The following is a 24,718-nucleotide window of genomic DNA, read 5'->3' as shown; positions in this document are numbered from 1 at the left end:
GGGCTTTATGTTCAGTGTGAAACAGGAAGAGGAAGAAATTTTGTGATGCTGACAGTATGTACGACAAGATCTGTCAGTCAGATCCTAGAGATAATATACAATGTATCACTGAAGACAAGATTATAAACAGGAAGCAATAAATCATTTTCTATTTTCCAGGGGGGAAAAAAAAAGTAATTATGTTAAGAAGGGAGAGTGAATACTTTGAAGGGTTGTGAATTATCTTTCATGGAAGGGGTTAACTAATATGTTCCTGTGAGCTATTTTGCATAGTATAAATAATGCATGAATGGAAAGGAAAAAAGTCATTGCTTTATGGCTTATGCTGCTAGAAAACAGTTAAATAAATCAGTGCTCCAAAAATATTTATATTTGAGATATTGTTTGTTTGATAATAAATAAATAATATATATATATATATATATACATCTGTGTATATATATGTGTGTATATATGAATGAATGGAAAGGAAAAAAGCTTCATAGCTTATACTGCTAGAAAACAGGTAAATAAATCACCCCAACAATATTTATCCTTGATACATTGTTTAAGAAAAATAAATACCAAAATAAAAAATAATAATTAAAAAAATATATATAGAAATATATATATATATATATATATATATATATATATATATATATATATGTTCCAACATGACTATAAGATTCTCTTAAATATCAATGTTTTAGTTGACTCATCAAATTTTTGGAGAACATTTTTATAAAATTTTGTCGAATGTTTATATGGTTGAAACGTATAATTTAGAATACTTTATTTTTTATGGCAATCATTGTGATTATCAATATAAGGTTAAAGTAGAGGCTGAATGGGAGGGAATGTTAAATGTAATTTTAAGGATATGTTTTCGAAAATTGTCCCTTAAATATTGCAGTTCTCTCTGTTTCTGTCTGACTTGTGATTTTCCCAGTCCAGATGAATGTGGTCTATCAGCAGCAGATTTTTGACTATGAACGAGACGCTGCTTGTTTGCACTGAATTCGCTAATGAGCAGATATTTGTATGAGATGAGATAAAATATTGTAATGGCAGACAGATGGGAGGAAGATTGAAAATATTTTTTTTTGGGCAGGACTGAAATATTGTCCTTTAAATGACCTTGAAAAAAAAATATTTTTTCCTTTTGGAAAATTGTTGCAGAAGAGATTTCTATGAGAGTAAAGAAAGAAAGAATCTGATTTATTGATGCAACAATGTATCAGTGTATGCATTCTTAGGAGTAACATAGAGAAAGATGAATAATATGATAATAAAAGGCTACTTTTTCGTTCAGAGAATGGGTAAAGAACTATGACTGCCCCCTGTAGGCCATACTCTAATGTTTTGGTTAATGTTTGACAGAGAAATAATGGTGAAAGCCACCAACTGACAAGGTCCATACAAATACTTCTATTTTATCTAGGATATTGTCTATATACTCTATATATCTATTATTTTCTATCAATGTATTCCATTTATTTATCTACCTATCATCTATCTATCTTTCAAACTATCTGTCTATCTATCATCTTTCTATCACTCATCTTTCTAAATCCATCTTTTATCTAATTAAAAACTAAATATCTATTTCTTATCTATGTATTCTATTTATCTAATCTATCTGGTTTAACTGTAGTTGAAAATGTTCATATCGACATATGGACACTACTTTCTAAAGTCTTTCATTGGACACTTTTCAACTGCCCTAATGTCCTTCCAGACTTATACACAGGGGATCACAGCAATAAAAACCAATCCTTTGGAACAATTGTCACCAGTAAATGTTGTGATATTACAAATAAGCGTGACCCAGAATTAGGCAGGTTGGATTAATGAGATTACATGGGACACAGATGCAGTGTAGTCACACACCTGCTACTCCGAAACAGCATAACAGTCATTGTCCAATGATATGATAAGACTGACAACAGTACATGTCCAGTGTGACAGCTGTACAATAAAATATCAGAGTATGTAATGAGGTGTAGACTTAAACAATGTAGAATGATAATGTTATAGCAGTTATATGCTTGTACATAGGGGGCAGTATTATAGTAGTTCTATTCTTGTACATAGGGGCAGTATTATAGTAGTTATATTCTTGTACATAGGAGCAGTATTATAGTAGTTCTATTCTTGTACATAGGGGCAGTATTATAGTAGTTATATTCTTGTACATAGGGGGCAGTATTATAGTAGTTATATTCTTGTACATAGGAGCAGTATTATAGTAGTTATATTCTTGTATATAGGGGGCAGTATTATAGTAGTTATATTCTTGTACATAGGGGCAGTATTATAGTAGTTATATTCTTGTACATAGGAGCAGTATTGTAGTTATATTCTTGTACATAGGAGCAGTATTATAGTAGTTATATTCTTGTACATAGGGGGCAGTATTATAGTAGTTATATTCTTGTACATAGGGGGCAGTATTATAGTAGTTATATTCTTGTACATAGGGGCAGTATTATAGTAGTTATATTCTTGTACATAGGGGGCAGTATTATAGTAGTTATATTCTTGTACATAGGAGCAGTATTATAGTAGTTATATTCTTGTATATAGGGGCAGTATTATAGTAGTTATATTCTTGCACATAGGGGCAGTATTATAGTAGTTATATTCTTGTACATGGGAGCAGTATTGTAGTTATATTCTTGTACATAGGAGCAGTATTATAGTAGTTATATTCTTGTACATAGGAGCAGTATTATAGTAGTTATATTCTTGTACATATGGGGCCGTATTATAGTAGTTATATTCTTGTAAATAGGGGGCAGCATTATAGTAGTTATTTTCTTGTACATAGGGGGCAGTATTATAGTAGTTATATTCTTGTACATAGGGGGCAGTATTATAGTAGTTATATGCTTGTACATAGGGGCAGTATTATAGTAGTTATATTCTTGTATATAGGGAGCAGTATTATAGTAGTTATATTCTTGTATATAGGGGGCAGTATTATAGTAGTTATATTCTTGTACATAGGGGGCAGTATTATAGTAGTTATATGCTTGTACATAGGAGCAGTATTACAGTAGTTATATTCTTGTACATAGGGGCAGTATTATAGTAGATATATTCTTGAACATAGGGGGCAGTATTATAGTAGTTATATTCTTGTACATAGGGGCAGTATTATAGTAGTTATATTCTTGTACATAGGAGCAGTATTATAGTAGTTATATTCTTGTACATAGGAGCAGTATTATAGTAGTTATATTCTTGTACATATGGGGCCGTATTATAGTAGTTATATTCTTGTAAATAGGGGGCAGCATTATAGTAGTTATTTTCTTGTACATAGGGGGCAGTATTATAGTAGTTATATTCTTGTACATAGGGGGCAGTATTATAGTAGTTATATGCTTGTACATAGGGGGCAGTATTATAGTAGTTATATTCTTGTATATAGGGAGCAGTATTATAGTAGTTATATTCTTGTACATAGGGGGCAGTATTATAGTAGTTATATTCTTGTACATAGGGGGCAGTATTATAGTAGTTATATGCTTGTACATAGGAGCAGTATTACAGTAGTTATATTCTTGTACATAGGGGCAGTATTATAGTAGATATATTCTTGAACATAGGGGGCAGTATTATAGTAGTTATATTCTTGTACATAGGGGGCAGTATTATAGTAGTTATATTATTGTACATAGGAGCAGTATTATAGTAGTTATATTCTTGAACATAGGAGCCGTATTATAGTGGTTATATTCTTGCACATAGGATCAGTATTGTAGTTATATTCTTGTACATAGGGAGCAGTATTATAGTAGTTATATTCTTGTACATAGGGGGCAGTATTATAGTATTATATATTCTTGTACATAGGGGGCAGTATTATAGTAATTACATTCTTGTACATAGGGGGCAGTATTATAGTAGTTATATTCTTGTACATGGGGCAGTATTATGGTAGTTATATTCTTGTACATAGGGGGCAGTATTATAGTAGTTATATTCTTGTACATAGGGGGCAGTATTATAGTAATTATATTCTTGTACATAGGGGGCAGGTATTATAGTAGTTATATTCTTGTATATAGGGAGCAGTATTATAGTAGTTATATTCTTGTACATAGGAGCAGTATTATAGTAGTTATATTCTTGTATATAGGGGCAGTATTATAGTAGTTATATTCTTGTACATAGGGGCAGTATTATAGTACTTATATTCTTGTTCATAGGGGCAGTATTATAGTAGTTATATTCTTGTACATAGGGGGCAGTATTATAGTAGTTATATTCTTGTACATAGGGGCAGTATTTTAGTAGTTATATTCTTGCACATAGGGGCAGTATTATAGTAGTTATATTCTTGTACATAGGAGCAGTATTATAGTAGTTATATTCTTGTACATAGGGGCAGTATTATAGTGGTTATATTCTTGCACATAGGGGCAGTATTATAGTAGTTGTATTCTTGTATATAGGGGCAGTATTATAGTAGTTTTATTATTGTACATAGGTCGCATTATTATAGTAGATGTAGCTTTTTCCATAGGGGCAGTATTATATTAACATTTGCTTGCTAAAATACGCAACTCAATTTTTTAAATAAAGTGATATCTGTGTTTGTAAATGACTAATGTGCTTAGAACAGTTTACATTCCTTTTTCGCCTCTACTCCTTGCAGTTCATACATTACAGCAAGGGGGGCAATAATGAGCATAGAAGTAAACATTTCCAAGGGTAAAAATAAGGTTATCTCTGAGACCTGTATTCCATTCTGGGGAGTAAGGTTGAAACATGACATTCTTTGCCCTTTTAATATTTCATTATGTGTTATGCATCATAATTAATAATACTATGCAGGTATTGTTTACCTGATATTAGTGTGTGATGCTTAAACGCCCCCAAATTAATCTCTCTGATCCCCTTCCCCAGTTTTTTAAACCTTCAATACATTCCTCCTCAGAGAACATTTTACATTTCCAGAAATAACCATATATCAATATAATACTAACATAACAATCCAAAACTGTATAATACATACAGTGGGGGAAATAAGTATTTGATCCCTTGCTGTTTCTGTAAGTTTGCCCACTGACAAAGACTTGAACAGTCTATAATTTTAAGGGTAAGTTAATTTTAACATTGAGAGATAGAATATCCCAAAAAAAAAATCAAGAAAATCACATTGTATAAATTAGATACATTCATTTGCATGTTGCAGTGAGAAATAAGTATTTGATCCCTCTGGCAAACAACACTTTATACTTGGTGGCAAAACCCTTGTTGGTAAGCACAGCAGTCAGACATTTTTCGTAGTTGATGATGAGGGTTGCGCACATGTCAGGAGGAATTTTGGTCCACTCCTCTTTGCAGATCATCTCTAAATCATTCAGATTTTGAGGCTGTCACTTGGCAACTCGGAGCTGCAACTCCCTCCATAAGTTTTCCATGGGATTAAGGTCTGGAGACTGGCTAGGCCACTCCATGACCTTACTGTGCTTCTTTTTGAGCCACTCCTTTTTTGCCTTGGCTGTATGCTTTGGGTCATTGTCTTGTTGGAAGACCCAGCCACGACCCATCTTCAATGCTCTTACTGAGGGAAGGAGGTGGTTGGCCAAAATCTTGCAATACATGACCTCATCCATCTTCCCTTCAGTGCAGTGCAGTCGTCATGTCCCCTTTGCAGAAAAGCACCCCCAAAGTATAATGTTTCCCCCACCATGCTTCACGGTTGGGATGATGTTCTTAGGGTTGTACTCATCCTTCTTCTTCCTCCAAACACAGCGAGTTGAGTTAATGCCAAAGAGCTCAATTTTTGTCTCTTCTGACCACAGCACCTTCTCTCAATAACTCACAGAATCATCCAGGTGTTCACTGGCAAACTTCAGATGGGCCTGCACATGTGCCTTCTTGAGCAGGGGGACCTTGCGGGCACTGCAGGATTTTAAACCTTTACGGCGTAATGTGTTACCAATGGTTTTATCGGTGACTGTGGTCCCAGCTACCTTGAGATCATTAACAAGGTCCCCCCGTGTAGTTTTAGGCTGATCTCTCACCTTCCTCATGATCAAGGATACCCCACGAGGTGAGATTTTACACGGTGCCCCAGATCGATGTCGATTGACAGTCATTTTGTATTTCTTCCATTTTCTTACTATTGCACCAACAGTTGTCTCCTTCTCACTCAGCGTCTTACTTATGGTTTTGTAGCCCATTCCAGCTTTGTGCAGGTCTATGATCTTGTCCTTGACATCCTTAGAAAGCTCTTTGGTCTTGCCCATGTTGTAGAGGTCAGCATCTGACTGATTAATTGAGTCTGTGGACAGGAGTCTTTTATACAGGTGACTATGTAAGACAGCTGTCTGTAATGCAGGTAACGAGTTGATTAGGAGTGTCTAACTGGTTTGTAGGAGCCAGAACTCATAATGGTTTGTAGGGGATCAAATACTTATTTCTCACTGCAAAATGCAAAAAAAATTATCTAATTTATACAATGTGATTTTCTTGATTTTTTGGGGGATATTCTATCTCTCAATGTTAAAATTAACCTACCCTTAAAATTATAGACTGTCCATGTCTTTGTTAGTGGGCAAACTTACAAAAACAGCAAGGGATCAAATACTTATTTCCCCCCACTGTAAATCAAGGTAATTTACGTCTAAAATATAGAATTAAAAAAAATACTAAGAAAAATATTAAAAAAAAAAATAGATATTCAGGATTTTTGTAGGTGTTTATACCATCTGATTATTCAATTACATGAACCCATCAGCAATGAGATGTTACATTGAATTGAATGCATCTTGGAACTTTATTGTCCTGAGGTTGATCAATGAATATTATTTTTTCAGTGGGTTTCCTTTTAAGCCGCAGTGACCGTGAAGAGGTCGGGCCTTTGTCTGACACCATTTTAAAGGACAAGAAGGGGCTCCCCGTGCCACACGACAGCCTTAATCCTCATTCAGCACTTGCTACTTTCCATATGCTCCATGCAGGGGCCTTTGTCTTCCTCTAGTAATATAGACGTTTTCCTGTTTTAATGAATCACAGGGGATTCAGTTCAATATGAGCGAGTCTCAGATGTGCGGCCCGTAATGAAGAAAAGCTGATTTGTTTTTATTAGATTGAAAGGTGAAAAGAATCTACTACAGAATATAAATGCTCCAGCTTCATCAGGTCTGGCGCCATGTAAGACGTCTTCTATTCTCGTGATTCCCTGACACACGTCTTCATTTTATACAATTGTCTTTGTAAATCAAAAAGCCAACGCTCTAGAGCAGGGGTCTCAAACTCGGCTGGGTATATGGGCCGCACATGGAAAAAATTTGAATTTGGGGGGCCGCATTCTTTGTTCAATGTGACATTTTTAGTGATACCATTTTTTTTGTATACACCTTTTGAACATTTTTTCCGTGTTTATTTTTTTATGGCTTGGGTCGTTATGGATGTGGCGATAATAAACGTGCACTTTTTTGTGTTTACTTTAGTTTACATATAAAACAGCATTTTTAGCGCCCAATATTTTTTCATGCTTTATTTTTATTTTTTTGATTTTTACAATTTTGTTTCCCCCAATTGGCCACATTCAGTAATATTGTCTTACAATTAGCATCATATAGTAATAATGGCAAACATCTTGTAGTAATGTTCCCCATCCAAGTCCCCATCTTGTACTAATGTGCCCCATCCAGGTCCCCATCCTGTGGCTATGTGCCTCATCCAGGTCCCCATCTTGTGGCTATGTGCCCCATCCAGGTCCCCATCCTGTGACTATGTGCCCCATCCAGGTCCCCATCCTGTGGCTATGTGCCCCATCCAGGTCCCCATCTTGTGGCTATGTGCCCCATCCAGGTCCTCATCCTGTGGCTATGTGTCCCATCCAGGTCCCCATCTTGTGGCTATGTGCCCCATCCAGGTCCCCATCTTGTGGCTATGTGCCCCATCCAGGTCCCCATCCTGTGGCTATGTGTCCCATCCAGGTCCCCATCTTGTGGCTATGTGCCCCATCCAGGTCCCCATCTTGTGGCTATGTGCCCCATCCAGGTCCCCATCTTGTGGCTATGTGCCCCATCCAGGTCCCCATCCTGTGGCTATGTGCCCCATCCAGGTCCCCATCTTGTGGCTATGTGCCCCATCCAGGTCCCCATCCTGTGGCTATGTGCCCCATCCAGGTCCCCATCTTGTGGCTATGTGCCCCATCCAGGTCCCCATCTTGTGGCTATGTGCCCCATCCAGGTCCCCATCTTGTGGCTATGTGCCCCATCCAGGTCCCCATCCTGTGGCTATGTGCCCCATCCAGGTCCCCATCCTGTGGCTATGTGCCCCATCCAGGTCCCCATCCTGTGGCTATGTGCCCCATCCAGGTCCCCATCCTGTGGCTATGTGCCCCATCCAGGTCCCCATCTTGTGGCTATGTGCCCCATCCAGGTCCCCATCCTGTGGCTATGTGCCCCATCCAGGTCCCCTCTTGTGGCTATGTGCCCCATCCAGATCCCCATCTTGTGGCTATGTGCCCCATCCAGATCCCCATCTTGTGGCTATGTGCCCCATCCAGGTCCCCATCTTGTGGCTATGTGCCCCATCCAGGTCCCCATCTTGTGGCTATGTGCCCCATCCAGGTCCCCTCTTGTGGCTATGTGCCCCATCCAGGTCCCCATCTTGAGGCTATGTGCCCCATCCAGGTCCCCTCTTGTGGCTATGTGCCCCATCCAGGTCCCCATCCTGTGGCTATGTGCCCCATCCAGGTCCCCATCCTGTGGCTATGTGCCCCATCCAGGTCCCCATCCTGTGGCTCTGTGCCCCATCCAGGTCCCCTCTTGTGGCTATGTGCCCCATCCAGGTCCCCATCCTGTGGCTATGTACCCCATCCAGGTCCCCTCTTGTGGCTATGTACCCCATCCAGGTCCCCTCTTGTGGCTATGTGCTCCATCCAGGTCCCCTCTTGTGGCTATGTGCCCCATCCAGGTCCCCATCCTGTGGCTATGTACCCCATCCAGGTCCCCTCTTGTGGCTATGTACCCCATCCAGGTCCCCTCTTGTGGCTCTGTGCCCCATCCAGGTCCCCTCTTGTGGCTATGTGCCCCATCCAGGTCCCCATCCTGTGGCTATGTACCCCATCCAGGTCCCCTCTTGTGGCTATGTACCCCATCCAGGTCCCCTCTTGTGGCTATGTACCCCATCCAGGTCCCCATCTTGTGGCTATGTGCCCCATCCAGGTCCCCATCTTGTGGCTATGTGCCCCATCCAGGTCCCCTCTTGTGGCTATGTGCTCCATCCAGGTCCCCTCTTGTGGCTATGTGCTCCATCCAGGTCCCCATCCTGTGGCTATGTACCCCATCCAGGTCCCCTCTTGTGGCTATGTGCTCCATCCAGGTCCCCTCTTGTGGCTATGTGCTCCATCCAGGTCCCCTCTTGTGGCTATGTGCCCCATCCAGGTCCCCATCCTGTGGCTATGTGCTCCATCCAGGTCCCCATCTTGTGGCTATGTGCCCCATCCAGGTCCCCTCTTGTGGCTATGTACCCCATCCAGGTCCCCTCTTGTGGCTATGTGCCCCATCCAGGTCCCCTCTTGTGGCTATGTGCCCCATCCAGGTCCCCTCTTGTGGCTATGTGCCCCATCCAGGTCCCCTCTTGTGGCTATGTGCCCCATCCAGGTCCCCATCCTGTGGCTATGTTTTCCCTGTGCTGTTCTTCACACACATAAAAAAAAAAAGATGATTCTCACCTGTCCTCCGTTCCCTCGGCGTCCTTCCTGCAGATGTGGCCCGCAGGCACCACAGAGTCAGACCCCTTGACGATCCCGACCTGGTCCAGGAGGAGCCGCCGACAGCAGCGCTGCATTGCCGCACAGAGACTGTCTCCCAGCATAGCATTTTCAATGTCAGCCGCCGGCCAATCAGAGGCCAGCAGCTGACATCTGCATATGGCAATGACGTCATACTCGCTGCGCCGACACGCAGATATCAGCTGCTGGCCTCTGATTGGCCGGCGGCTGGCATTGGAAATGCAGTGCTGGGAAACAGTCTCTGTGCGGCAATGCAGCGCTGCTGTCGGCGGCTCCTCCTGGACAAGGTCGGGATCATCAAGGGGTCTGTGCCTGCGGGCCGCATAAAGCAGCCTCAGGGGCCGCATGCGGCCCGCGGGCCGCGTGTTTGAGACCCCTGCTCTAGAGTGTCTAAAATAAAGTTTACCTATGCTAATGCGCCCAGTCCCAGCGTGATCTGCTTATGAGATCTAATAAAAAAAAATATGGGTATGCAGCATTATATTATAAAAGAAAAATAATCAAATAAAAAAATGTAACAAAAAAAGTTAAAAATGAATTATAAATGCACATATTTCTCATTGCATGTAGAATGTGTATATTTTTTCACATTATTTTATAAAATAATTAAAAAACATACAACATAAGAAATACATTATTAGTGATGGCTATCATAATAATGGGAAATAAATCTATTAATACAGTAATAATTATTATATTATTAATAAAATTATTATTAATAATAATTATCAGTTTCATTATTATTATTAATATTAATAATAAAATGCGTATTTTATGGGAAATAAATCTATTAATATAATAATAATAGTTATTATTATATTAATAGATTTATTTCCCATAAAATACGCATTTTATTATTACTATTATTAATAATAATAATAATAATAATAATAATGACAATAATAATTATTATTATTATTAATAACATTCGTATTTTTTTGTTTACATAGCAATAATTATCACACCGAAAAATCCAGGAACCAGGGCACCAGACGTCTTCCTTTTAATAGCTGTATTAGTGCAGAAAAGTCACAATGTTTCGGCCGTGCAGGGCTTTTATCAACAATAGAAAAGAGAGATCTGCATCGCAATAATTATCACACCATTATCATCTGAACTAATTTACTTCTAATTTCCCAGAGGGAGTTTTTTCACTCTCTTGGGTCAGTTCTCTAATAATATACCCCAATGCTGTCCAATTATGTGTATGAATGAGCTAAATACAGGTTACTATGCTGCCAGTGATGGCGTATAGGCGGCATACTTATGCCTTTGCATACAGATTATTCTTAGATTAGGCTTGTGAACCATCAACAGACTTGGCCATTGCATCATGTGAATAGGTCTGTGCTGCAATACCACACACAACCTGTAGACAGGAGTGGCACTGTTTTGGGAGGAAAGCAGCCATGTGTTTGCAATTCTGTTCAATTCTTTTAAGGGTGAAGATCCTTCAGGAGGATAAAGGGCTCAATGGCTTTTTAAAGTGTAGGTGAAGGTAAATTAATTCTAACAAGGTAAAAGCCATACTATTAGAATTTTCAAATTATGTTCCAAAGGGACTAGTTATGTAATAAGAGGACATCAATCCTAATTTTGGCCATTTTAGCCACACTTATTTCTGCTTGAGAAAAGTAGAAGACCTCACAAAGTGGCGGATTGTGAGAAGGTGACCTCATTCTGAACGCTCAATACTAAGTGCATCCACCTGTTGTAGTAATGTTGACTGTAGAACAGTTTTCCACATTGAGTTTCCATGGTCGAGCATCTGCAAGTAAGGTGAATTCTGCAGATGGAAACTATTTTCTGAAGCGTTGGAGGATGAACTTAGATTTCGGGGCTGAGGCTAAGACTTTCTGATATGTATTGGAGGGACAATTAGGGTCTGAGCTGTTCTTCATAGTTCCAGCCAAGTGACATCCAAAGAAATAATGAGCACACCTAACATTCTAACTTTGTAACAACACTTCGGAGAAACTTTTTTCCTGTTTTAGCAATAGACTGTTCCTGTTCACAAAGTGAGGTTCCTGATATTTGATTTGTTGAGATTGTTGAGGAAGAACTCTGCTGACCTCCAGAGTTTTGGACCTCAACTCCACCGGATGCCATGGATGAATTGAAACTTAAAGGAGTTGCCTAACCTAAATAGCATAATACAGTATACAGTTGCAAAAGAAGTAATGGTCACCTCGCCAGCTTCCTGCCTCTCCTTTGCCAATACTTCCATGGTCTCCTGCCAGGTTGCATCAATGTTGTGCCAATACAACATTTGGCCATTTCAGCCAATCATTGACTGTATCGGTTATGTGTCAACACCATCATGTTCACTGCTGTGGCCAGTGATTGGCTTCTAAGGTCAAATCATGGTTAGCACTGTTGCTTTGCAGCGCAGGGGTCCTGGGTCCAAATCCCACCAGGGACAACATCTGCAAGGAGTTTGTATGTTCAATGGGCGTTGGCACAGGACTGACAGGGGGATTGGTAAAGTTATTGGTATGAGCTGGTTTTACAATATTTTGTGGGCTTGGACAATTCCATAGTACTGAACTCATTTATGAGTCTTTGGCAAACTGGATGTCACAGTTCCAAAATTTGGTCTCCCTAGAAGGGAATAAGATATTATAGAGGGAAAATCATGACAAGGTGATGGTTAGGAGAGATGGAGATTGATCATCCAAAGATGGTAGTAAATACTTTTTATACTCATGAAATTATTATGCATTTTGGTGCAGAATTGCCCTTTCTTTACCTTTGACATGGAAAATGAATTTTACATTTGTTAGTAGTTGCCTGTAGTTAATGAAATTGTACTAAGCTTCAGGCTCCTATCTTCAGTCATTCATTCATCCTCTGATATGCTTTTTGTAACCTCACCCAAGTGTCAGATTTGCATCTTGGGTGAGTGCCTGTCTCAGTAATATAGGCTGGATGTGAAGTCTGTCATGTAGTGACAAGGGACTGTGGGCTCCTACCCTATCCCTTGAACTTGGGGCGCCCTAGGCGATCCCTGTCCCCCGGATTACACGTGAAGGTGGAGACGCCGGGTTCTCGTACCTGCCTATGCTCCCAACTTAACCCTTATCTGAAGTGAGGGGCTGAAGTATATATGAAAACATTAATCAGACAGGGTTAGCAAAAACGGATAAAAGAAAACTACAATCATACAAATACACTCACAAAATAACAGTGGGAAACAGAGGAGGTATAGTAAGAGGAAACCAAATGCGAGAGGATAGGGAAAACCATGCAAACCAACTCCACGCAGGAATGTCCAATAAAGCTCTCCAACCCCCAAATCCTAAAACTGAACTTTCTCCTTCACCACCAAAGCAGGAAGTAGAACTATCACTGCCAACTCCCAAGTGCCAGAGGCGAGCATATATACCAGAGGGGAGTGGTCAACACAGAACAGCTCAGACAATTCAGGATGGAGAGCTCCAGGAGATCAACTGAACTGATTAACCCTGGCCATTACAGCAAGGAAACCTGCACTGTTTAATAGAATGGTGAAGCAGTTCTAATAAGTGCAGAAGTTTGTGTAACGAGACGCTGCCATCTTCTGGTCCCTCTCTGTCGCAGTATTCCCAAGACAAGGTCTTTGTGTATCCAGGGTGTTGCTATCCTCGTTAGCTCATGTGTCAGCACAGCTCCTAGCCTGCACTTATTTCCATTTCATGTACTTCCCTCCTTTACTACAGTCCGTTTTCTCTGCCCTCCCTAAGACTATAGAAGCTTTACCATCTCTCCACATTGTCTACAACCCCCTCCCTGATGCCATCTCTAGCACTAAGAGAAGAGAGAGGTGTCACAACCAGGAGCAGCTCTTATTGCACTAAGCTTCAGTCTCCTATCTTCTGTCCATTAATTTTCACATCCCCTGATATGCAGTTTGCAACCTCACCCAAGTTTCAGATTTTCTTCTTGTCGGAGTGTCTCTCCCAGTAATATAGGCTGGATGTGTGGTCTGTGTGTAACCAGGGTGTTGCTGTCTTAATTAGCTCATATATCAGCACAGCTTCTATCCTTCATTTATTTCCTTTTCATGTGCATGCCTCCTTTTCTACAGTCTTTTTTCTCTGCCCTCCCTGAGACTATAGATGCTTTACTCTCTCTATCTCTGCATTGTCTACAACCCCCTCACTGATGCTATCTCTAGCACTAAGAGAAGGAAGTGGGAGAGCAGAGAGAGGTGTCACAACCAGGAGCCGCTCTGATGGATTTGTACCATTTTTGAGGATCACTCAACTAGATAAAGGACTTACAGACTCTGCAGCAGCAAAATCGTAGATAATTTTAAATGAAGACTATTAAGAAAGTTGATTAATTTTATTTTAGGAAGCAAATGAACAATAATAGTATTCTGTTCCAAGGGGTAGACAACAATATGAGAACTGGGTTGTTTTCAGACTCCAGCTGGTAGATCACAAACTATGACTGAAGAATGGGAACCACCATGGACATTACTCCAATTACTTTTTCTTAGATCTCGGTATATGATACCTGATTCTCCTAGTGTAGAGGTGCAGTCAGGTAATTGGGCTTTATTCTATATTTATCCCCTTCTGTCATTTGTGTATATGTGTCAGTGGCTTCGGGGATATGATGTTACAGTCAGTCAATTGTTCTTCTAGGTCTCATGGGTCGGAGAGGTGCACAGGTGGTGGCGGGATGATATAATCAATAGCAATACATATTACCGCTTTTCTCGCAATTCTACATTTTGTTCTCCCAGAACAGCAATGAATCACCGCAGAGCAATCATTGAGAATATCAGCTTGTAATTTCCATTTTACGAGATTAAGGGGTCATGATTTTAACAGAAATAATATTGGCAAAATGTCCACTAGAAACAATAATATCAATGAATAAAGGGTATCTCTGCTTGTCAGAAGGGCCCCTTGAAAATCACTGATCACAATATATCCTCTTGTTGGGAACCCGAGTCATCAGCTGCTCCCTGAAGGGAATCCAGGCAGCAAAAGTTCAATTTCCCACTAGCGCCACCACAGGGGAAATAAAGTATTGCACAGATCTTATTGACATGAATGGTTTGTCTTTGTAATGCAGGAAAGGACAGGTCCCCCAGAGAGGGAGACGCTCTTTGTAACCACTCTCCATTCTGGCAGTGAGATGAGGATCCCAAATAGAGGATTCACCTCCGCTACATAAGAATGCCGTGATAGGGTTGTGACTAGTCGATGGGGCTTTGTTTTCCCCAGACTAGTCGGCCCTCTCAGCATCTTATTACGCCCCCCCACATGGACGTGATAACATGATTTGCAAGAGATGGCGTTATCGCCAGCTCTCTGCAAATCTCGCGCGTGCACACGACTTTCCTCGCCCACATCATTGCGTCTCTTAAGCCGGATGTACGCTTCCCGGCTTCACAGGCGCACTGCCCATGTCTGAAAGTGAGTAAGATGTCCTAAGGACCCTTGTGTGGATGAAGTAGCAGTGAGCATGTGTGACCGCTGCTCCTTTCACTGGGAAACACACAGGGAACTTTGGACCCCCATTCTCCGGATAGGTGGAGGGTCCTTCCAACTTCTCCTGAACTTAGTCTTCAGAACAGGAGAGATGAAGGGAAGTCCAACGTTCTGGTGATTGATTGATTGACCTACAGAGAGGCTAGCTGAGACATTGCAAGGCTGGTGGTGTGATGTAGCTTTCCTGCTTGGGAAGTTGTGTGAGAGAGAAAACAGCTACGAGCTGCTACAATGTAGAACCCATACTGCAAGGGTATGTTATACAAGGGCGTAACTACCGCGGTCGCAGAGGTCGCCACCGCGACCGGGCCCGATGGGTGAGGGGCCCGCTGACACCAGTGAATACTTCCTCAGATGCACATTCAGCTGCAGTGTATTGCGGTTCACAGACCCCTCAGGTCCGTGCGCTGCAATACACGCGGCTGGCCAATCAGAGGCCAGCAGCTGATGTTGGCGTGCATGTGACCGGGGGCGCATGGCACTGACATCATGCGCTTTCATCGCTTGCATGCTGAAGTCAGCTGCCGGCTTCAGAAGAGGACGACGCGCGGCGGGGGAGCAGAGGGAAGGTGAGTAGAATGGTTTATTTTTTTCTATACATTAGAGAACAGCGTCAGAACGGGGGACACATACCAAGATGGGGGATATATACACCAGGAGGGGGGATATATATAGCAGGATGGAGGGCATATATGTACCAGGATGAGAGACGTGCAGGATGGAGCACATATATATATACCAGGATGGGGGGGGGCCCCGGTGACCCTGGTTACGCCACTTGGTATGTGCACATGTTCAGTAATTGCAGCAGAAAAATCAGCTGCAAATACTGATGTCTTGGCAGGAGAAACTCAATATAAAATACATGTGTTTGTTAGACATTTCTGATGCGGTTTTTGCATGTATTTTCCCATTCATTATTTAGTATGGGTGAAATCTGCAACAAAAACGCTGAAAGAATTAAAGTACTACAAATCTGCAAGCAAAAAATAAGCAACATATGCATGAGACTTAATACAGACCCTGGGAAGCACAGAGTTGATATACCTGGTGGCTGATTATTTTTTTTTTAAACTGGAGTTTTCCTTTAAATTAATCTGTAGATGCACTTTTACATCTTGCAGTTCTGTTTCGTCCCCATTAATTGTTTTTTTTTTGCTCTTGACGTTGCAGGGTGTTTGGTGCGGCCATAGTGCTCACGTCCACTTTAAACATGCTTATTCCGTCCGCGGCCAGAGTGCATTTTGGGTGTGTGATCTTCGTAAGGATTCTACAAGGGCTTGTGGAGGTATTGATTTCCTGACTCACTGCAGATTAATTTGTCAAGTTGTGGGAGGAAAATCTCCTGTAGAATTTCTTTGATGAGATTACAGTATGCGTCTCCCAGCGACTGACCCTAGAGCCGCTCCAGTGCTACGTTTCATTAAAGGAACACTCCAGGCAGAACTAGAAAACTGCGGGGCAGAGCCTGACACAGGGACTGTCTCATTAATGTTACTTTATTCTGTGTCATGCTCCGCCCCCGAGGAATCTGTACGAGATATAATGTAGTGTATTAGTTTTGCCGATGATGTTTCTTTAATTACTGTTCAGGCTTTCAGTTTTACATACTTTACTTTTTTTGTGTGTGTGTGTTTTGTAAGTTTTTTCCATGTTGGTAAAATGTAAAAAAAAAACAACTATCATTACATTTCTACTCCTCAATCAAAATAGACAAACAACCTGTCATATCTCGGCCCTCAACATCTAATATGTCAAATTCACAACGAGAAAGTGGATTTTTAAATGGCTCATTATAATTTAAGGGAAAGTTTCATCAGAAAATTACATTGTTTAAATCAGGTTTTTGTGTTGAATGTATATTTTTAACCACATTGTTTTTCTTTTTTAATATCACAACCTGAATTTAAGAAAAAAAAAAGTAGAAGTCTTGCAGTTTACACCCTGGCCTCTAGGGCTATTTACACTCATTTGTTACAGAAGAGTGTACTGTTCAGCAGTCTCATTATCATCACAGGAAAATAACTAGGGAACAAGAACAGTGCAATAGGGTGTGTAGAGATTCACACTCTCAGGTAAGCATTAGGTATCGTTCACAGGGAATGTGGTTTGGTCCAAACGTGCAGTTTTATTGCTTTTAGAAAACTCCAAGGGATTCAAAACCAAAAGCAACCACTTCTGGGCACAAAGCTATCACAGCAAATAAACAGCTCATTTAGCAGGCACGTATACGTCAGTGCAGGCTCACCCAAACAGATTACAGTACTTTCTCCCAGAGCAAACTTTACACACAGAAGAGGTACGGTCCTACCAGTCTCGGTATCACCTTCAGCCTTAGCTCCAGCACCAAACAGAAGTGTTCAACTCCGAACACAGTTCACACTGGACAGGCTACAACTTCCACATGTTACTCTGCAGCTCCAACACACAGACTGCTCAGCTTTCCTAGCTTACCCATGCAGTCTCCATCCAGAGAGAGACCCTGGCTTGTCTATCTCCCAGCTATAGCTCATATTTTTGGCTAGACACTCACCAGCTTCAACACACTCTACTCTACTCAACATCTAGCACACTAACACAAGGTGAACCCATTTCCTGGTTCTTAGTCAAAGCTAGCCAGGTGCATCTAATTAAGTCCTGCAATGGTATGATTTAACCCAGTCCTACCTGGGTGTTATCCAAAATAATGTAGTAATCAAAGGGCAGTTCGCTCACCTGGTAGGGTTGTGTGAGACACAACTCTGATATGGTAACAAATAAGGTTCCAGCTGCTGCAGCCCCTCTGGTAAATCCAAAGTAGTAATGTAGGAAAGGAGATAGCGGATATTCTGCGCTGCTGATTTGCAACCAATAAAGGAGTCTGAATCAAGCAAAGATATCGACAGCATGGTTTAATCTTGATGCATTTCAAAGTATTACAACTTCTTCTTCAGGAGAATTTCTGGTTTCCTATTGAAGTTGTAATACTTCGAAACGCTTCGAAATTAAACTGCACTGTCAATATCTTCGCTTGATTTTGACTGTTTTATTGTTTGCACACCAGAATATCCGCTATCTCCTTTCCTACATTATCATCACAGGCAGAATTACAATGACAGGAAACTCTTTTATACACAGCTGATAACACAGGATCCACCATGCATGGGTGATGTCACAGCTCGCATCCTTCTCCTCCCAACACAATAACTTTTGCATGTTCATTAGATGCTTAAAAATAAAGATCACGTCTAAGTCAGACTATTGCGGCTAATGTACATGTGCATTTCCTGTAGTCTAGAATAGCCCAAGTGGCCAGTGTGAAAATTGCAAGATTGTGATATGAAAAATAAATAATAAAAAATAATACAGTTATATCATGAAAACCTGATTTAAACAATAGGTGATTTACTAATGACACATTCCCTCTAAATTGCAATATTGGTTTGTATTTTATTGTATTATGTTACATTATATTTTGTTATCATTTATGTTTTGTGTTACATACTATTATATTTTAAGTTCTATAATGATGTTAGATTTGGTTACTTTTTATGTTAGAATCTTAAATTATGTTACATTCTATGTTGTGATATTGTAAATTATAAGATATATTGAATATATTTTATTACACTACATTATATATATATAGATAGATATATGTATATATATATATATATATATATATATATATATATATATACATATATATATATATATATATATATATAGTATAAATTGCTATCAGTATCTTTGTGTAACCGTTCCAGGGTGTCACCTACCCCGCCTGCCATGGAATATGGAGTAAGTGGGCCCCTCCGCTAGAAAGAAGTCGTCTGGCGACCACCTCCTTTTGTGGTAAATACTTAACCAATTATAAGGCGTTCTTGTAATTTGCTTCCTTTCATGGGCGCCTGTATTATGCTTCTGCTTTCTCTCACCAGGGTCCTATGCGGGAGCAGTGATCGCTATGCCTCTAGCTGGGATTTTAGTGCAATATACAGGATGGTCGTCTGTTTTCTATGTGTATGGTAAGTCTGTGCATACTATGTGTTTTATGTACAGTGATAAGAACATGAAGCCTGATGAGATTTATACCCACATTGGTCCATGCAGATCACTCATGTTCCTGCAGACTTAACCCTCTCTCTACCAGTCATTATATGTTGCCCATTGCACAGTTTACTACAGGCTAGTTTTTCTTATAGCTAATTGCAAAATCGAAAGGTGGCCAGATATAGGGTTAGATTGTTCCAATGTTAAAAAAGTGCTTCTGCACAAACATAATCCTTGTGGCATCATCTTTTGTCATTATAAAGTATTTTTGTCCTTTCACACAAAACCTGTAGAAAGCATGGCCTCATCCCTCACAACGTGTTAACGATGCTTTTGGGTACATACCAGTCTAATATGTCTAGGAACTGTCTTGATTATGAAGCTCTGTAATTTCTTTTTGAGTGGGTGGTTCCTATTCATCAGCATTCAGACAGGACTATAGGTGCTGGAACTTTCTTTCCCTCATTTTCCAGCATGCATGGCTCTTATCATTATCCAATGTTTTCTCTACCCTTAACATAAAGCCCACCTCTGTTATGCACATTATACAGTTTGTCAACCAGAAACAGAGAGACAAAGATTTGCACCCACATTTCTGTACGAAGGGACAAATATCCATCCTTACTTACTGTGAAGACATAAAAGTGATGAAGGCCTACCTGTTTATCACTGGGAGTGGGTCTTTGTCTCTCTGCAGGAGGTGGAGGGCGGTATTTATTTCTATAGATAAATACCCTCCCCCACCTGCTGTAGAGAGACAAAGACGCACCCCGACTTCCTGCAGAGAGATAAAGACCCACCCCTACTTACTGTATAGAGATAAAGACCCACCCCCACTTACTGTACAGAGATAAAGACCCACCCCCACTTACTGTACAGAGATAAAGACCCACCCCCACTTACTGTACAGAGATAAAGACCCACCCCCACTTACTGTACAGAGATGAAGACCCATCCCCACTTACTGTATAGAGATAAAGACCCATCCCCACTTATTGTATAGAGATAAAGACCCACCCCTACTTACTGTATAGAGATAAAGACTCATCCCCACTTACTGTACAGAGATAAAGACCCACCCCACTTACTGTACAGAGATAAAGACCCACCCCACTTACTGTATAGAGATAAAGACCCATCCCCACTTACTGTATAGAGATAAAGACCCATCCCCACTTACTGTACAGAGATAAAGACCCACCCCACTTACTGTACAGAGATAAAGACCCATCCCCACTTACTGTATAGAGATAAAGACCCACCCCCACTTACTGTACAGAGATAAAGACCCACCCCCACTTACTGTATAGAGATAAAGACCCATCCCCACTTACTGTACAGAGATAAAGACCCACCCCCACTTACTGTATAGAGATAAAGACCCACCCCCACTTACTGTACAGAGATAAAGACCCATCCCCACTTACTGTATAGAGATAAAGACCCACCCCTACTTACTGTATAGAGATAAAGACCTACCCCCACTTACTGTACAGAGATAAAGACCCACCCCCACTTACTGTACAGAGATGATGACCCATCCCCACTTACTGTATAGAGATAAAGACCCATCCCCACTTATTGTATAGAGATAAAGACCCATCCCCACTTACTGTAAAGAGATAAAGACCCACCCCTACTTACTGTATAGAGATAAAGACCCATCCCCACTTACTGTATAGAGAGAAAGACCCACCCCTACCTACTGTATAGAGATAAAGACCCACCCCTACGTACTGTATAGAGATAAAGACCCACCCCCACTTACTGTACAGAGATAAAGACCCACCCCCACTTACTGTACAGAGATAAAGACCCATCCCCACTTACTGTATAGAGATAAAGACCCACCCCCACTTACTGTACAGAGATAAAGACCCATCCCCACTTACTGTATAGAGATAAAGACCCACCCCTACCTACTGTATAGAGATAAAGACCCACCCCTACTTACTGTATAGAGATAAAGACCCACCCCCACTTACTGTACAGAGATAAAGACCCACCCCCACTTACTGTACAGAGATAAAGACCCATCCCCACTTACTGTATAGAGATAAAGACCCACCCCCACTTACTGTACAGAGATAAAGACCCATCCCCACTTACTGTACAGAGATAAAGACCCATCCCCACTTACTGTATAGAGATAAAGACCCACCCCTACCTACTGTATAGAGATAAAGACCCACCCCTACTTACTGTATAGAGATAAAGACCCACCCCCACTTACTGTACAGAGATAAAGACCCACCCCCACTTACTGTACAGAGATAAAGACTCATCCCCACTTACTGTATAGAGATAAAGACCCACCCCTACCTACTGTATAGAGATAAAGACCCACCCCTATCTACTGTATAGAGATAAAGACCTACCCCTGATTACTGTATAAAGATAAAGACCCATCCCCACTTACTGTACAGAGATAAAGACCCACCCCCACTTACTGTATAGAGACAAAAACATACCCCGAGATAAAGACCCACCCCCACTTACTGTATAGAGACAAAAACATATCCCTGATTACTGTATAGAGATAAAGACCAACCACCACTTACTGTACAGAGATAAAGACCCACCCCCACTTACTGTATAGAGATAAAGACCCACCCCTACGTACTGTATAGAGATAAAGACCTACCCCTGATTACTGTATAGAGATAAAGACCCACCCCCACTTACTCTATAGAGATAAAGACCCACCCCCACTTACTGTACAGAGATAAAGACCCATCCCCACTTACTCTATAGAGATAAAGACCCACCCCCACTTACTGTACAGAGATAAAGACCCATCCCCACTTACTGTACAGAGATAAAGACCCACCCCCACTTACTGTACAGAGATAAAGATCCACCCCCACTTACTGAATAGAGATAAAGACCCACCCCTACTTACTGTACAGAGATAAAGATCCACCCCCACTTACTGAATAGAGATAAAGACATACCCCTGATTACTATATAGAGATAAAGATTCACTCCTGTTAGAACCTTGCTCTTAGGTTTTTTTTCCTTTGCTGGTCACATGACCTTGTTGGCCTATTTAAGCCTGCTCCGCCCTTCTGGCTTTGCTGGACTTCATTGTATAACTACTTTCTAGCTAGCCTGTGCTCTGTATCTTACTCTGTTAGTTTGCTTGGTCTACGGACCTCTATGTTCTTTATATTTTGTTTGTTCGTCTGTCTGCTACTATTTCTGTTAGGAGGTGTCCCATATTCCTCCCAGTCCTTAGTACTTGTAGGGATTCCTTCCCCACATCTATAGGTCTCCGTACAGACTAGCTTAGGACTTTAGCAGGTCTGATCGCAGGATCAGGTTCCCTGTTACATCGTAGGGATTCAGCTGAGTTCTATCGTAGGGACAGATCTCCTCTCTTTCCTTAGCTCTGGTAGCAGAACATAACAGTAAGTCCAGCCTGCAAATTCTCTAAGGAAAGATTTTTCTGTTCCATCATGGTGTCGGTTCAGGATTTGGCTAATCGCCTGCAGGGACTCTCTCTGGAGGTGGCCGAGCTCCGTCAGCACGTGAGTAACTGTCCTGGAGCACATTTCTTGGAGCCTAAGGTATGTTTGCCGGATTTATTTTTTGGTGAACATCGAGAATTTTTTTCATTTAAAAATGCTTGCTTATTGTATTTTCGTTTGAGACCCAAGTCCTCTGGGGATGAATCCCAGCGCATAGGGTTCATAATGTCACTTTTGCGCAAAGAGCCTCAGGAGTGGGCCTTTTCTTTGCAACCTAGTGATACATGCTTCAGATTAGTGGATAGTTTTTTTTCTGCTTTGGGGCTATTATATGATGATCCTGACCGTGTTGCATCAGCTGAGACTGAGTTGAGACGTTTGAAACAGGGATCAGGTAATGTGGAAAAATATTGTACTCATTTCCGTCGTTGGTCTACTCAAATAGGGTGGAACGATTCTGCTCTGAAAAGTCTATTTCTTGCTGGGCTCAGTGAAAGGGTTAAAGACCTGCTAATTGCTTATCCTACACCTGAAGATTTGCAACAGGCTATGCAATTAGCTATACGGGTGGATAGGAGACTGCGTGCAAGGGTTAATGAGAGCAAATCCTCTGCTATGTCAGTTTCTGGTTATGAGAATGTGTGTACTAACAGTGGTGAACCGATGGAGATTGGATCGGTGGCACCTCGCTCTCAAGAAAAAGACAGTCGATTTTCTGAAGGCTTGTGTTTCTATTGTGGAAAATCTGGTCATTTGATTAAAGGCTGTGAGCTTCGTATGAAGAAAGAAAAAAAAATGGTCAGTCATGCCCGTATTGCCTGTTTAAATTCCAAGGGTGTATTTTTAGCTGCTTCCACGATTGCTCAGGAAAAATTAATGGAATTTCGGGTGTTTGTTGATTGTGGGTCTACTCTGAATGTAATTGATGGGGAATTCTTGGAAAGACTCAATTTAAAACCCGAACCTTTATCATCCCCCATTGCTGTGGTTTCTGTGGATGGTTCCCCTTTGAAGAATATTACTCTCAAGGTCTGTGAATTTCCTCTCACTATTAATGGTGTTCACCATGAGAAATTGGATTTGGTAGTTTTGAATAACTTGCCTTCTCCAGTAATATTGGGATTGCCCTGGTTAAAATTTCACAATCCTGTACTGGATTGGTCTACCAATGAAATTAAATCCTGGAGCCATAAATGTTATGACAAGTGTTGTAACGGGCGTATTGCAGCTTTGGATAGGGGAGAATTGCCTGTTCCTATTCAGGATTTTTGGAGAGTTTTTTCTGAGAAGGAATCGCAGGTTTTGCCTCCCCATAGAGACTATGATTGTTCTATTGAATTTGTCCCTGGAGCGACTCTTCCTAAAAGTCGTTTATTTAACCTTACTATTCCTGAGAGGAAGGCTTTGGAGGAATACATACAGACAAGTTTGGCCGCCGGTCACATTAGGCCCTCTAAGTCTCCTGTGGCGGTTGGATTTTTTTTTGTAAAAAAAAAGGACGGCGGTTTACGTCCTTGTCTGGATTTTCGTGAGATTAACAAAATTACTGTACGCAATCCTTACCCACTGCCATTGATTCCTGATCTGTTTAACCAGTTAATGGGGGCCAAGTGGTTCTCTAAAATTGACCTTAAGGGGGCATACAATCTGTTGCGCATGAAGGAAGGTGATGAATGGAAGACTGCTTTTAACACTCCTGTGGGTCATTTTGAGAATCTGGTTATGCCTTTTGGTCTTACTAATGCTCCTGCATTTTTTCAGAATCTTATTAATGACATCCTGAGACCTTTGATCGGCAAAAATGTGGTTGTGTATTTGGATGACATTTTGATTTATTCGCCGGATCTGGAGTCTCATTGGCGGAGCGTACGTGAGGTATTACAGTTGTTAATGGACAATTCGCTTTTTGCTAAGCTGGAGAAATGTGAGTTCGCTGTACAGAGAATTAGTTTTTTGGGTTACATTATCTCCAGCGAAGG

The 24,718-nt window shown here is 41.0% G+C and overlaps 1 protein-coding gene across 1 annotated transcript in view; it reads left to right on the top strand.

Annotated features, from left to right (window-relative positions):
• SLC17A6 (solute carrier family 17 member 6) overlaps positions 1-24,718 on the top strand; it is a 66,421-nt gene that overhangs the window by 3,733 nt on the left and 37,970 nt on the right. Inside the window, exons 4-6 of the mRNA XM_073658218.1 lie at positions 16,411-16,525; positions 18,984-19,071; positions 19,158-19,244. Of these exons, the coding sequence (XP_073514319.1) occupies positions 16,411-16,525; positions 18,984-19,071; positions 19,158-19,244 (290 nt within the window). The remainder of the gene's footprint in view (positions 1-16,410; positions 16,526-18,983; positions 19,072-19,157; positions 19,245-24,718) is intronic.

The sequence above is a fragment of the Phyllobates terribilis genome, unplaced genomic scaffold (assembly GCF_046119375.1).
Source record: "Phyllobates terribilis strain yellow unplaced genomic scaffold, ASM4611937v1 Scaffold_13__5_contigs__length_258822181, whole genome shotgun sequence".
Taxonomy (NCBI): domain Eukaryota; kingdom Metazoa; phylum Chordata; class Amphibia; order Anura; family Dendrobatidae; genus Phyllobates; species Phyllobates terribilis.
The sequence above is the reverse complement of the archived record's forward strand: the minus strand, read 5'-3'. Positions and strand labels throughout refer to the sequence as shown.